At 34.7% G+C, this 13,088-nt stretch overlaps 1 protein-coding gene across 2 annotated transcripts in view; it reads left to right on the top strand.

The window, feature by feature from the left end:
- Positions 1–13,088, top strand: part of CNTNAP5 (contactin associated protein family member 5) — a 945,272-nt gene that overhangs the window by 578,918 nt on the left and 353,266 nt on the right. For both annotated transcript variants that reach the window (XM_074214960.1, XM_074214961.1), the window contains exon 13: positions 11,476–11,676. In XM_074214960.1, coding sequence (XP_074071061.1) covers positions 11,476–11,676 — 201 coding nt within the window. The remainder of the gene's footprint in view (positions 1–11,475; positions 11,677–13,088) is intronic.

Raw genomic sequence — 13,088 nt, 5'->3', positions numbered from 1 at the left:
TTTGCAACATCTAATACTTTGTACATAGTAGGCTTTGAATAAATGTTTGACTGATTTATAGACATGCCTAGCCCATCAAGTAGATTATAGTCTAGTTGGTGTGACTGAACAGAAAGAGGAAGAAAGTTAAATAATACAAGATTATACAATAAATGCAATAATAAACCAGATTTTATAAGGCAGTTTATGATTAATGATCAAATGAGTAGTATAGACAGTCAGTGGTATGAGTACAGGGTTCCTATCAACCCTGATGTGGAAAATTCACAGTTGTCTGCTTAGGCAACTGGATCTGAAAATTACCTCCGGGACCTTGATGTAGACTTGTTTTATTACAATAGGAATATAAGTGGTTTGGCACACTTCTGAAAGGGCTGTAAGTGGCTCCCCACAGTGATTTAAGTTCAATTAAACTGGATATTGACAATCTGTAGACTTCCCTTCCATCTAAGCATTGTGATAGAAAAATTGCAGTTTTCATACCAGGCAAAGAGACAGATACGTGTGCAGAGTGAAAGTCTTATTCATCAAGCTTTCTCACTTTTTTCTCTTCTTTTTTTCCCTTTCTTCTATTCTTCCTCCCAATTACCTATTCCCATGGAAACTGATGGAACAGCTTACAACAGTTGTAATTACTATTATTAATAATAATAATTACCACAGTAATAATACCAATCAGAGATAATGATGGGAAAAAAGCAAGAGGGAAAATTAAATCTGGACTCTTTATATATAAACAATTATACAGTTAGTGAAATTGCAGGTAGAAAATCTAGGTAGGTCATCTGGACACCTCAGGCAACAGTTCTGTTAAAAAATGTATCTCAAATTATGTATAGTATGGATTTTGACCACATAATCCACTTAATAGGTTGTTTTTCCATTAAAAGATGTTGCTGACTTTTAGCCATTTTGTCATTTGAATCCAAGGCTATTAAATCTGTGTAGTTTGATAATGTGGATATAGATCAATGGCTTTGAAAGTGCTGGCACAGAATCTGACAGAACCCAAGTATTCAGAGTTTATTTGACCTGCCTTTAGAATAATAAATTGGGTCCTCACAATCAGTGTCCTTGAGATTCAAGGTCTGGGGACACCTTATAAGCATACATCTTGTAAGGGTGTTATGAGGCTCAAATGAGATATTTGTAAAGAGTTTAGCACAGTACCTAGCATAGAGTAGGCACTTTTGAAATGATGCTTCCCTTTGTCTACTACTTTGGAGACTTCCTTATAATTAAACTTTTAAAATATTGTTATTCTTTTTCCTGTAGCTACAACTGGCTAAACCTAGATGTGTTCTGGGTCCCATTTTAATGTTATGGCAAATTTCCAATTTTTTTCTTTACTTTCTTAGTACAGATTTTTAGCCTCATAGACAATATAATTTGTGAGCTGCAGCAGAATATAGAAGTCATTTCAATTTTACTTAAAGGAACACTGAGGACTAGGGAAGTAAACTTATTGGTTGAAGGTCATTCAAGAAATTGATGACAGTTGGAATTTCAGCTTGCTTCCTGAATTCCAGGCTGGTGCTCCTTCTGCCACATGATTTAATTCACTTGAATAAATAATTTATTTAGAACCTACTATGTACTAAGAGCTGTGCTAATATGGTCAATCTGATTCACACAGCAACATAGGAATATTTTTTTAGTAAAATTTAACTTCTCTGCCTCCCTTTTGTACCTCTTGTTTCCCTTTTTCCCAGATAACCACTTGTCTATCCAAGACACTTACAAAGTATTAATATATTTTTATTATACAATGGGCATCACTCCATACCCTTAATCTTATCTGGCATTAGCTTTCTTACAAATACTTATCTATCTAGTATATGTCAATCTCTCTTGAAGTCAAATAACTGCTCCCTTAAAGGGTTGGTGACTATGATAATATATATTATGCTTTTTATTAGAATTCCAAGGTTTACTAAAGCTAAACTGAAAGGAATAAGTCCTTTAGCATTCCAAGTAGTTCCTGGAAATTCAGTGAATGGAGATTTCTGGTGCAAAGAGGTACACAAACTTGTTAAATCATATTACATTCTGGTTGAATTAATCATGCATCATAGATATGGTCACTTTGGCCTGCATGGATTTCCTTGGAAGTTTCAGAAAAGAATGCATAGCATAATCACAACATGGGAATTTTGAGGGAAGATAATTACATGCTGAGTCTCCCACAAACAACACAGTAAAGCTTCAAATACATACCAGAGATCAATGATTCAGAGAGCAATGATAATAATTTATTCATTTAATAAAATTTATTATACAATTACCATGTTTCAGGCACTATGTTAAGTGCTGGGAAACAAAAACAAAAGAAAAAAGGTATTATATATTCCTTGTCCTCAAGGAACTCACACCCTAATAGGGGGAACAATATATAGAAAGAAGCTGCAAAAATATGGCAGAGTAGAGGTTACTCTATGAGTAGAAGAGGGAGAAGGGCACATGGAGTCCTAGATGTGTGTGAGAAGGGACCTGAGGAATCGAGAGTTTCAAGGTCTATTTTATTTTTCATAACATTGAATTTTTGGATATAATTAAATCCAGGAAAGCAGTTGGATAGAATATGATATGAAGAATTCCCTGGGTGCTCAGTTTAAATTGTGAAGGATTGGGGAGGAGCTCCCAGATGTCTAACCTCAAAGTCTCTAATCAGAGAAAAGATGGGGACCCAGTGATAGGGGTGCTGAAAAGATAAAGTCAACTCTAAACTCCATATCCATTCCAGAAATAGGAAAAAATGGAAATTTGCAGAATTCTTGAAAAGAGATAAATTAGAATAAATGGATTAGAATAAAGTCAAATTCTCTTGAAGGATACAGATCCAGAGCCAGTTCAGGAACTTTTGACCCTATGGTTCAATGCAATAAATGGGAATTCACAGAGGCACAAGAGACAAGACTAGAAGCATCAAGCAGAGAATATCCCTGTGCCCCAGTGATAGGAGGAGATATATGAGGAGCAGTTTCTAGTCAGCCTACATCTAACCCAGCATCCAATCAGCCCAGACACAGTCAAGCTTCTTAACCACTGACATTTGATAAGGAGACAGAAAAAAATAATTTTTTTTGTCCTGGCCACTAAACCAGTTCTGCCCATACTATCCAAGTATATGGGAATGGAATTTAAGCTAAGAACAAACTTCTGATCTAGAAAATGAAACAGAGATATGAGTAAACAGAACATCATATTAAACCCTTGGGGATGCCCAAGGAATAAAGTTAGAAGAAGAGAATAACTATTAATAAGTTCAAGTAAAGCCTGTTGAGAAAAGAATGTCTTGACCACAAGTACTACATAAATAGCTGGGATAAATGAAGCAAATTATATAAAATGGAAGAGCTAGAACAGAAATGCTTGAAAGAAGTAGTACTTTTGAACAGGTAGTGGTAAACATTACTCATTAAAATGGGAATAAATGCAGAGAAAATAATTTATCAATGAGCTAATAAACATTAAAAACAAAATAAAAGATTAAAAATAGGAGAAAATTTAAGAAATTTAATATTTTTTCAAAGTGAGCCAAAAAACAGATTCAGAAGAGATAGCTTAAATATCAGTGGACTGCCTGTATAATCAAATAACAAATAATTGGTTATTATAGTAGGCAGCAATGCCAATTCTTGACTTGGAATCAGAAAGACTCAGATTTCCATCCCTTTTCTGATACTACTTGTATGATTATGGGTAAGTATCTCATCAGGAGAATGGAGATAATCATATCAGTAGAAATATTCTGTTAGAATTGTTGTGAAGTGCAGATAATTTTGGGGTAGATAGGTGACAAAGTAGATAGAATCTGGAGAAAGGAAGAATCTAGCCTCAGACACTTATGAGGTTGTAACTAAATGAGTGTGACTCTGGGCAAGTCAATTAACTCTGTCTAAGTTTCTTCATTTGTAAAATGATCTAGAGAAGGAAATGGCAAACCACTGTAGTATGTTTGCTAATAAAACCTCAAATGGAATCATAAAGAATTGAAGATTACTGAAACTGTTGAGCAATAACAACAACCAGAGAGCATACTGTTTAAAAGACTTCACAAACTTTAAAACACAATATAATTATCAATTATTAAGTTTCATAGCCATTTCTCATCAAAGTAATGGTAGTGACTATTTTCATCCCTCTTTCTTTCCCTGACAAGCTTTGACTGGAGGACTGGTCTAATGTGACCCTATCCTGCACCCAAATTGTTAAATGAATTCACTAGTTGCCTAGAGAATCATACCTAAGACATTATGCTGACTTTAACAGCTATTATTAGAACTGCTGAGGGGATATCTAGAAAATTTCTCCTTTAGGGAAAATTGCTGCATAAATAAAATGAGAAAATCAGAAGAGGCAATAAGAATCATTGTTCCAATGAGAATACTGAGGTAGCTGGTATATTAACTCATTTAGATGGTATCTTGAAAATGGAAGGTGTCTCTAAGCAAACCAATCATTTCAGTGTTCTTATATCTCTGCTACTTCTTAGTTATGTGATCTCAGAATCTTAACCTCTCTTAATTTAGTTTCCTTATCTTCAAAATAGAGATATTTTTGTATGGTTATATCACATATCTCAAAGGTTTTTGTGAGGATAATGTAAAATATATTATATGTAGGAATCTATAAATGTAAGATAATTTTCTTAATATAAGTAGCTAGATAGATTAAGCAAGCACCAGCAATGTTTGTATATATATATATATATATATATATATATATATGTGTGTGTGTGTGTGTGTGTGTGTGTGTGTGTATGGTTATATGTATGTATGTATGCATATATCATCTATCTCAGAAGAATTCTCATTATCACTTATATTACCCATGCTAACTTCACCATTGTTTTAAACAAGTTGAATCTCACATCACAAGTTGATCCAAAACTTCACAGGAAAGCAAAACTGCAAGACCAGTGCTCAATAAGAATTTGACTCACAAAAAAAAAAAAAATGAATTTAACTCATTCACTCACCTTCTTTGATTAGTATTCTAATATTCTAACTTCTAGTAGGTCAGATTAATGGATATGGTTAAGTTCATAATTGTTACAATGCTATCAACATATCTTCTATTTCGGGCAAAAACTGAAGGAATCCTTTTGGTATCTTAGACATCGATAATGGTGTGTCTTACTCTTTCTATAATCAAATAATGGTTCTTGATGTACTGTGGAGTGATCCCAGTCTCTCACCACCACCACTGCTTGTTAGCTCTTTGACTTTTCATCCCAACAAAGATATCCTTTGTGTATGAATAGATTATCCAGTACTAATTTGAATTTAGCAAGGAACCTTTAAGTTGAAAAAATACTCCCACCTATATATGATTTATGAAAGCCCAGTCTGTCTATTAAAGATTGAGGACTAGAGAATACCTACCAATGTTCCATTGGTTTCAGCGTCACATTTATGGAGTGCCTAGTTAGGCAAATCATGGCTAGGCTACCCTACAGTCAACTGGGACTGGATATAAAGCATGTAAGAGGATCCAATTACCTGCTTAGTTTTACAGTCTTTACACTAGAAGCTCCCAAGAGAAAAATAATAGATAACAAGGGGCATCTTTGAAAGAGAAGTCTGTTAGGAGCACTTTGAGATTCAGTCAGCCTTCCCCTCTTCCATCTATTGACTGCTGTGTTTGTAACAAGGGTTAGTGATGTCTGTTAAGTGAATTGTGTAGAGCACTTTGATACATTTAATTATTCCTTTATATCTTCTTTATATTGCATATATCAAAAACTGCCAATATTTGGATTATTAAAGCTCCAATTCATCCTTGGGGCCTATAAAGGCAGCCCTGGCAAACTGTCATTAGCTCTAAAATAAATGATGGTTTCTCAGACAAACTTTCACTTTCTGTCATTCTAGAAACTGAATATAACTTTGGTATAATGAACTCAAGCATCTTCGTATGAGTGCACAAATGAATGGATGAATAAATGAATGTATGAAGGAATGAATACACTGATAACAAAATATAGGGTTTCTAAGGATACATTTAAAGTCTATCACTTGAATGTGAGGTTAAGAAATATCTGTGACTTTCTCTTTTCATATCTAAACAGTTGTCAGTTCTTGTACAACATTCTTCTATGGAATCTTTGATATCTACCCCCTTCTCTCAACCTATAAGCTTTCACTAAGTCCACCACTATTTTACCCTTAGACTTTTGAAACTTCCATCTAAATTGATTTAGCTACCTAAATTCTCTATGTTCTCCCATTCAGATTATATGCAGTTGCCGAACTGATAACATGAAAGTCCAAGTATGTTTATATCATTCTCTGTTTTCTCTTGCTTCTTGAATAAAATTCAAATGCTTTTGATATCTAAAGCACTTTCTAATTTGTGTCCAGGTTATCTATCAAGGCATATTGGACATATCATCTTCATAGTTTGGAACAATGTAAAGAGTAATGATTTGGATGTCATAGGATTTCAGTTTATATTCAGTCTCTGATGTGCTGTCTTGAACAAATAACCTATCTGGGTCCCAGTTTCTTATTTGGGCTCAAAGAGAGGGTTGGGATAGATAACCTCTGGAGTCCTTTATAGTGCCAGAGCTATGATTTATATTCTGATATGCTATATTCTATTCTAAGCAACTCTTTGACTTCCTGGTACTCAAATCCCTCTTCCTTTTTTTTTTTTTTAGGTTTTTGCAAGGCAAATGGGGTTAAGTGGCTTGCCCCAGGCCACACAGCTAGGTTATTATTAAGTGTCTGAGATCGGATTTGAACCCAGATACTCCTGACTCCAGGGCCGGTGCTTTATCCACTGCACCACCTAGCCACCCCATCCCTCTTCCTTTCACTGCGTCTGCACAGGTTTACTCAATTTCTGGAAAGCACTCCCTGAGTAACTTAGATTTTTAATATTCCTAGCTTCCTTCAAATCTCAGCTCAAAGTCTTTGCCCATATTTTACTCCTCAGTTATTTCTGTCTTCCCTCTCTCCCTTTCCAATCAAATTACTAGTATCTATTTATCTGTGGGCATGTTATCTCTCTTGAATGGTAAGTAACCACCTTGAGGGAAAGTCCTACAAATGCCTAAAACACAGTAGATTTTAAAGAAATACTGATTGAATGTTTAATTACATAATAAAACGAATGAAATCTAATCTGAAAGATATCAGTGTTGAAGAACTCTGTCACCCCTCAGTAAAATATATGGTGCAATGTGAAATTTATATTTTCAGTTGATTTTTACCTACAGGGGTAATTAATAAATTTTTGACAACTGGATCTGATTTTGCAATATATTCCATTTTCTAAAATTGTTACACCTTTTCTAAGAAATGAAATAGCTAAAAGTTAGGGGTTGGGGTGATTTAGCTTAGGATAATAGATAAAATCCTGGATAGGGTACCAGGAAGACCTACTACTTAGAAAATTTGCTTCTAATATTGATGAGATCTAGAATAAGAGGTAAGTAACAACCTCTCTGAGACTGTTTCCTCATTGGCAAAATGAGGATAGTATTCTTATAGTATCTGACCCACATGTAAGTTATGATTGTTCAATGAAATAATATTAAAATTACAGTGATATTCAACATGGGCCTAAAGTCTTACTCCATGTATATATATACACACATGCACATACCACATACATATATATATATATATATATTTATATATGTAGAACCTTATTAATAATTATATATATATATATATTTATATGAACTGTACAAAGGAAAAGGATACTACATTTTGAATCAACTAACCTCTCTGGGCTTCATCTTTCTCATCTAAGGTCCCTACAACTCTAAATCTCTCATATTAATTTTGTTTTGAGACTTTTAAAAGGATTTCAATACTTCTCTTAAAGACTACTGGAAACATGTTCTGGGTAAGGTGATCCATGCCTGTAAAACCTACTGCCTGAGAGACTGCAACTAGCAGATCTCTCTCAGGTATTCTGAATGGCACTGTTTGCTGACCGGTGTTAATTACTAAGTTCAACAGTTATATGGTTAGCCCCTGAGAGGGGATACCACTAGGCCACGTAAGAGTGATCAAGGCTTGCTCAGTATAGGTTCCTGCATTTTCAACATGGGTAAAATAGGGGGATGGAATATAAAAATTAAAAAAATAAATAAAAGATTATTGGAAACATGTTGGATATGTCCAAAAATCTTTGTAGGTCATGACTCTTTAGTATGTTAGCACATAACATCAATTTTACTATTTGCTATTTGCTTTAGAGTTGAAAGGAAATATCTATTCAATCATAGTTCTCAGGTAAAGAACTCTTTAGGGAAAAAGTTTTGGAGTTTTGGAGACAACTGACTTCCAGTTGATCATTTTATCAACTAAATTATATTGCTTATTATTTCTTTATTTATATCATACTTTAGAAAAACCTGATGGTATATTAAGAAGTTGAAACAGAATATGAAAACCAGCCAAAATTTAAAAGCTATGTGAACAATCACCATTGTTGATATAGTCAAATTCCAGCAAAACATAAAATTCTCAATAAATTGAAACATGAAACGTGATATACTTTTGATTTCATTCATTAACTAATTTACTAAGTCAACCATTCAATCCAAATTTTGCAAATACCTATTTTATGTTAACCATTGAGAATAGAAACCAGGGAAACCATGAGTGAGGAGGTAGAGATGAGGAGGAAAACCATATTGTGCCAGAGAGAATTACCAACCAGAAATGGCGTGTGTTGCTTGAGTAATAACAGGATCACTGGATTTACAGTGTACATGGTGGGATTTAAGATTTAAGAAGACTAGAAATATACATGTGTATGTATGTATTTATGTATGTATGTTATAAAGAGCTTTGGATGATAGAGATTTTGTATCTTATCTTGGAGATTATAGGAAGCTATTGGTATATATTGAGTTAGGAGGTGATATTGTCAGATCTATGCCTTATGAAGATCATTTTCACAACTGAATGAAGGATGGACTGGTGTGGGGAGAAACTCATGGTGAAGAGAACAACTAGCAGGCTACTATAATATTTCAGGACTAAAGTCTAGATGAAGACCTGAACTATGGTGATGTCAATCAGAGGAAAAAAGGAGATAAATATGAGAAATATGAAGAAAGTGTCTTGGCAATAAATTGGATATAGGAAACTGATAAAAGGTGAGGCATTGAGGGTGCCACCTATGTTGTGAGCCTGAATGACTGAGAGGATGGTGATACCTTGAATAATAATAATGAAGTTTGGAAGAGGGGCAAGTAAAGATAATAGATTCTGTTTTAGACAAGATTCAGCCATCTTAAACTGAAGATGTTCAGTAAACAATTGGACATATGACACTGGAGGCCAATAGAGAGGTCAGTAAGTAGATGTGAGAGTCATTAGCATAGAGAAGATAATTAAATCCATGAACTGATGAAATTATCAAATGATACAGTATAGAAGAAGAAGAGAAGAGTACTTAAGATTCTGAAGGACACCTATAGTTAGTGGGTATGAAACAGATGAAGATCTAGCAAAGGAGATTGAAGAAAGGTCAGATATACAGGAAGAAAACCAGGAGGGAATCTAAGATAACTGTATTATTTATTTTCCCTCTCCTCAATTTGTCTTCCCTTGGGCATATTATACCCTAATATTCACATTTCTTCAAAACTGAAAGACCCCAGTATTTTTAACAGCAAAACATGCCAAGTAAACAAAATTATTTTTTCTTAAACAGGCAAAATTTTTTTAGGTTTTTTTTTGTAAGGCAAACAGGGTTAAGTGGCTTGCCCAACACCAAACAGCTATGTAATTATTAAGTGTCTGAGGCCAGATTTGAACTCAGGTATTCCTGACTCCAGGGTCAGTGCTCTATCCGCTGAGCCACCTAGCTGCCCCTAGGCAAAATTTTTAAATGAAAAATTCAAACATTGAAAAAGGTTTACCTATACTAAGGAATGCAAGAGGTTTACGATTTGTAATAGCACCTACCTGTTCTGAGGAGAAAAATCTCATTGTGATTTTATCTTTTTCTTTTTGTAACCTAACAATGCAGACTGATTGTTTCATGTTAGATGTTCTATAAATATATGTTGAATTATTAAATATTCCTAATCCTGAAGAGAAAACAGAGGTCTCTCTTCAAGATATCTATAAAAGTAATATTATCCCCAAGTTGCTCCATGCTAGAAGGTGAAATGATTAACTGTGCAAAAGAGCAAACATAAAAACCATTGTATACTTCTTTCATATACCCTCTCCTATTTTTTTTTAAAACGGGATTCTAGGCAAAATAGCTTGTTTTATGTGTTCTACTAGTTGTTCATTTGGACACGAGTTTCTCCCCACAACAGTCCATGCTGCACTGAGTTGTGAAAATGATCTTACTAAGGCACAGATTTGATTATATCACCTCCTAAATCAATAAACTCTAATAGCTTCCTATCATCTCCAAAATCAAATATAAAAATCTGTCATTCAAAGCTCTTTATAACAAATATATCCATAAGCCTTTATATTTCTAGTCTTCTTCCACCTTAAAGCAGATGCCCCTTCAACATGTATTTTGCTCTTTAGGATAAGACTGATTATGAAGCATGAGGAATATGGAAGTTGCCATAATGCGTTTGACTTTGTTACAAAATGTTCACTAATTTCTTTCAGTAATGAGCCAGTTCAAATATGTAGTCATTTTCAGTTCAGTAATTTAGGGATTCATTTCATCATATGCACTAGAAATTTAGCTTGGGGAATATTTTGCCCAGGTTTATGTAACTAAGCATGATGAGCTATAAAATAACACATTTTGCCCCCCTTATCCTCCTTGGTATAGGATAATTTAAAAGAAATTATTAAAAATTTCTTTCAAAACTTTTTTCCCCCCTTTAGGATATTGCAAAGAGGCATATTTTTTTCAGTGGAGGAGAGTTAGAGGGCAGCTTAAAAACTACTAATTTTGAGAAGTTAAATATCCATGGTACACATAATGGAATTTTAACTATTGTAAACTTCTTTTATATACACTCTCCCAAGTTTAAATAAAAAGGAATTCCAGACAAAAATAGCTTGATTTAAAGTGCTCTCTAGTCTCTGAATTCAGAAGGCATGTAATTTCTAGCCCAAAATGTTGAACTCGATGCTAAATTGTCTAGTATTTGTGTGTGCATGTGTGTGCATGTGTGTGAGTGTGCATGCATGTTTGTGTTTGTGTGTGTGTGTGTGTGTGTGTGTGTGTGTGTGTGTGTGTGTGATGAATAAAACTTGGCAATCTCAGTGCTCAGCAAGCCTCTGAATGTGTGTCTATGGAGGAGTGGGGAGAGGACTGGAGGGACAGGGGAGATACAGGGAAGATATGTCTTCCTGTTCTATCCTTTCTATCCCCTATCACAGAACTGGAGGCAGAGAGACAGCAGGGGCAGTTCATGAATAAACACTTATTGAATGAATGATTGATTGTGTTGCTTGGGGCTCTGTGCTATCTTGCTGCTTTGTTTTGTAACATCTCCTTCTGTTGTATTGCCTTGAACAGAGGATAAGATCTGGACTGCTGTGCAGCATAACAACACAGAGCTCACTCCAGTGAGAGGGGCACATCCCAAGAGGCCCTATGTCATGTCCTTCAACTACAGTGGCAGCATGGAGCAGCTGGAGGCAATGATTAATGGTGCTGAGTACTGTGAGCAGGAGGCCATCTACCATTGCAAGAAATCTCGTCTGCTCAACACCCCCAGTAAGTTCCCTGAACTTGGGCTCTTTCTGTGCTTGGCCATTGCTACTGGTCCCTTTAGGACCAGGAAGGAGAAATGTTAAACCCAAGAATGGCTTTCCTTCCACCCAAGTCCCAGGCATAGTAGTGAACAATCTGCTGCATCGGGTGGAGGTCCTTGGTTTGGATGGAAGGTCTTTGGATTAGGCCTGTATTCTTGATACTGTCGATCACTTAGGGTAGGTCCTTAGAAGCAACATGATGCAGTGAAAATAGTACTGACTATCAAGTCAGAAGAACTGGGTTTAAATCACCACCTATGTGATCTTGGGTCAACCACTGATTGCCTTTGGGCAATTTTTACTCTCTGTTTATGTTTTACTCATCTATGAGATGAGGAGGTCAGTCTTGTAAAACTTTAAAATTGTTTCCAGTTTTTAATCTATTACCTTCTGACTTTGGGCATATCAATTAATTTAGTCCTTTTATGTTCCTTAGTTTCCAGATTAAAATAATTATGAGCTCATAACGTTCCTTTTGACTCTAAATATTCAAAAAATTTTAGTGGATCATATGTGATAACTTCTGTCAAACTGCTTTGAAGTTTATAAAGATTTCCATAAATATTTTTATCATTGTGGCTACCACAAAGGGGTAACAATTATCCACTCAAAGCTTTTGGTGTCCTTCTTTCCAAGTCATTATAAAGATATTTCATTGTTTTTCAAGTAAGCAGTTTCCAGGAACTAAAAATTGGCATTCATGTCACTAGAATGTGCCACAATTACTATCCTGTAGAATGCACTGGAATTCTGACTTCTATTGTTTTGATGCTTCTGTTAAAAATGAATCTGCATTTAGTATCTAAACAAAGAATGCATCACTCTGGCCAACATTCACCACCATGATCTATCCAGTCCACAATTCTATTGCTTTTGGGTGTATTGATGAATATGGTAGAATATATAATTATTAATTCTATTGTATTTAAGTCTACACATATTTTTAAGATACTGCTATACCATAAAATATTTTGAATTTGCCCCTGGAAGAGATAAAAAGATTTATATATGACAAAATCTCTGCTACTATGGATTTTACAATGTAAAAGTAGCAATGACAAAAAGGTAATTACAATATCACTATCTACTGTACAAAATAATACACAAAAAGTGCCTATCTATAATGTTAATGAATTGCTTTTGAGTTCAGAAAAGGAGAAAAGTTTATCAATTACTAAGAGATTGTTGAAAATGGAAGGTTTCTGGAGGAGGTAACAGTTGAGTCAGATTTTAAAGGATAGGTAGAGATTAAATATATATTGATGTCTTATGGAGAGGTAGAAAAAAATCATTGAGAAAAGTGGCAAAGACATGTGAAAGCAGAGATGTTGTATGGGGTGGGGTTAGTGGACCATCTGTTTAAGATTATACATG

The sequence above is a fragment of the Macrotis lagotis genome, chromosome 1, assembly GCF_037893015.1.
Source record: "Macrotis lagotis isolate mMagLag1 chromosome 1, bilby.v1.9.chrom.fasta, whole genome shotgun sequence".
Taxonomy (NCBI): Eukaryota; Metazoa; Chordata; class Mammalia; order Peramelemorphia; family Peramelidae; genus Macrotis; species Macrotis lagotis.
The sequence above is the reverse complement of the archived record's forward strand: the minus strand, read 5'-3'. Positions and strand labels throughout refer to the sequence as shown.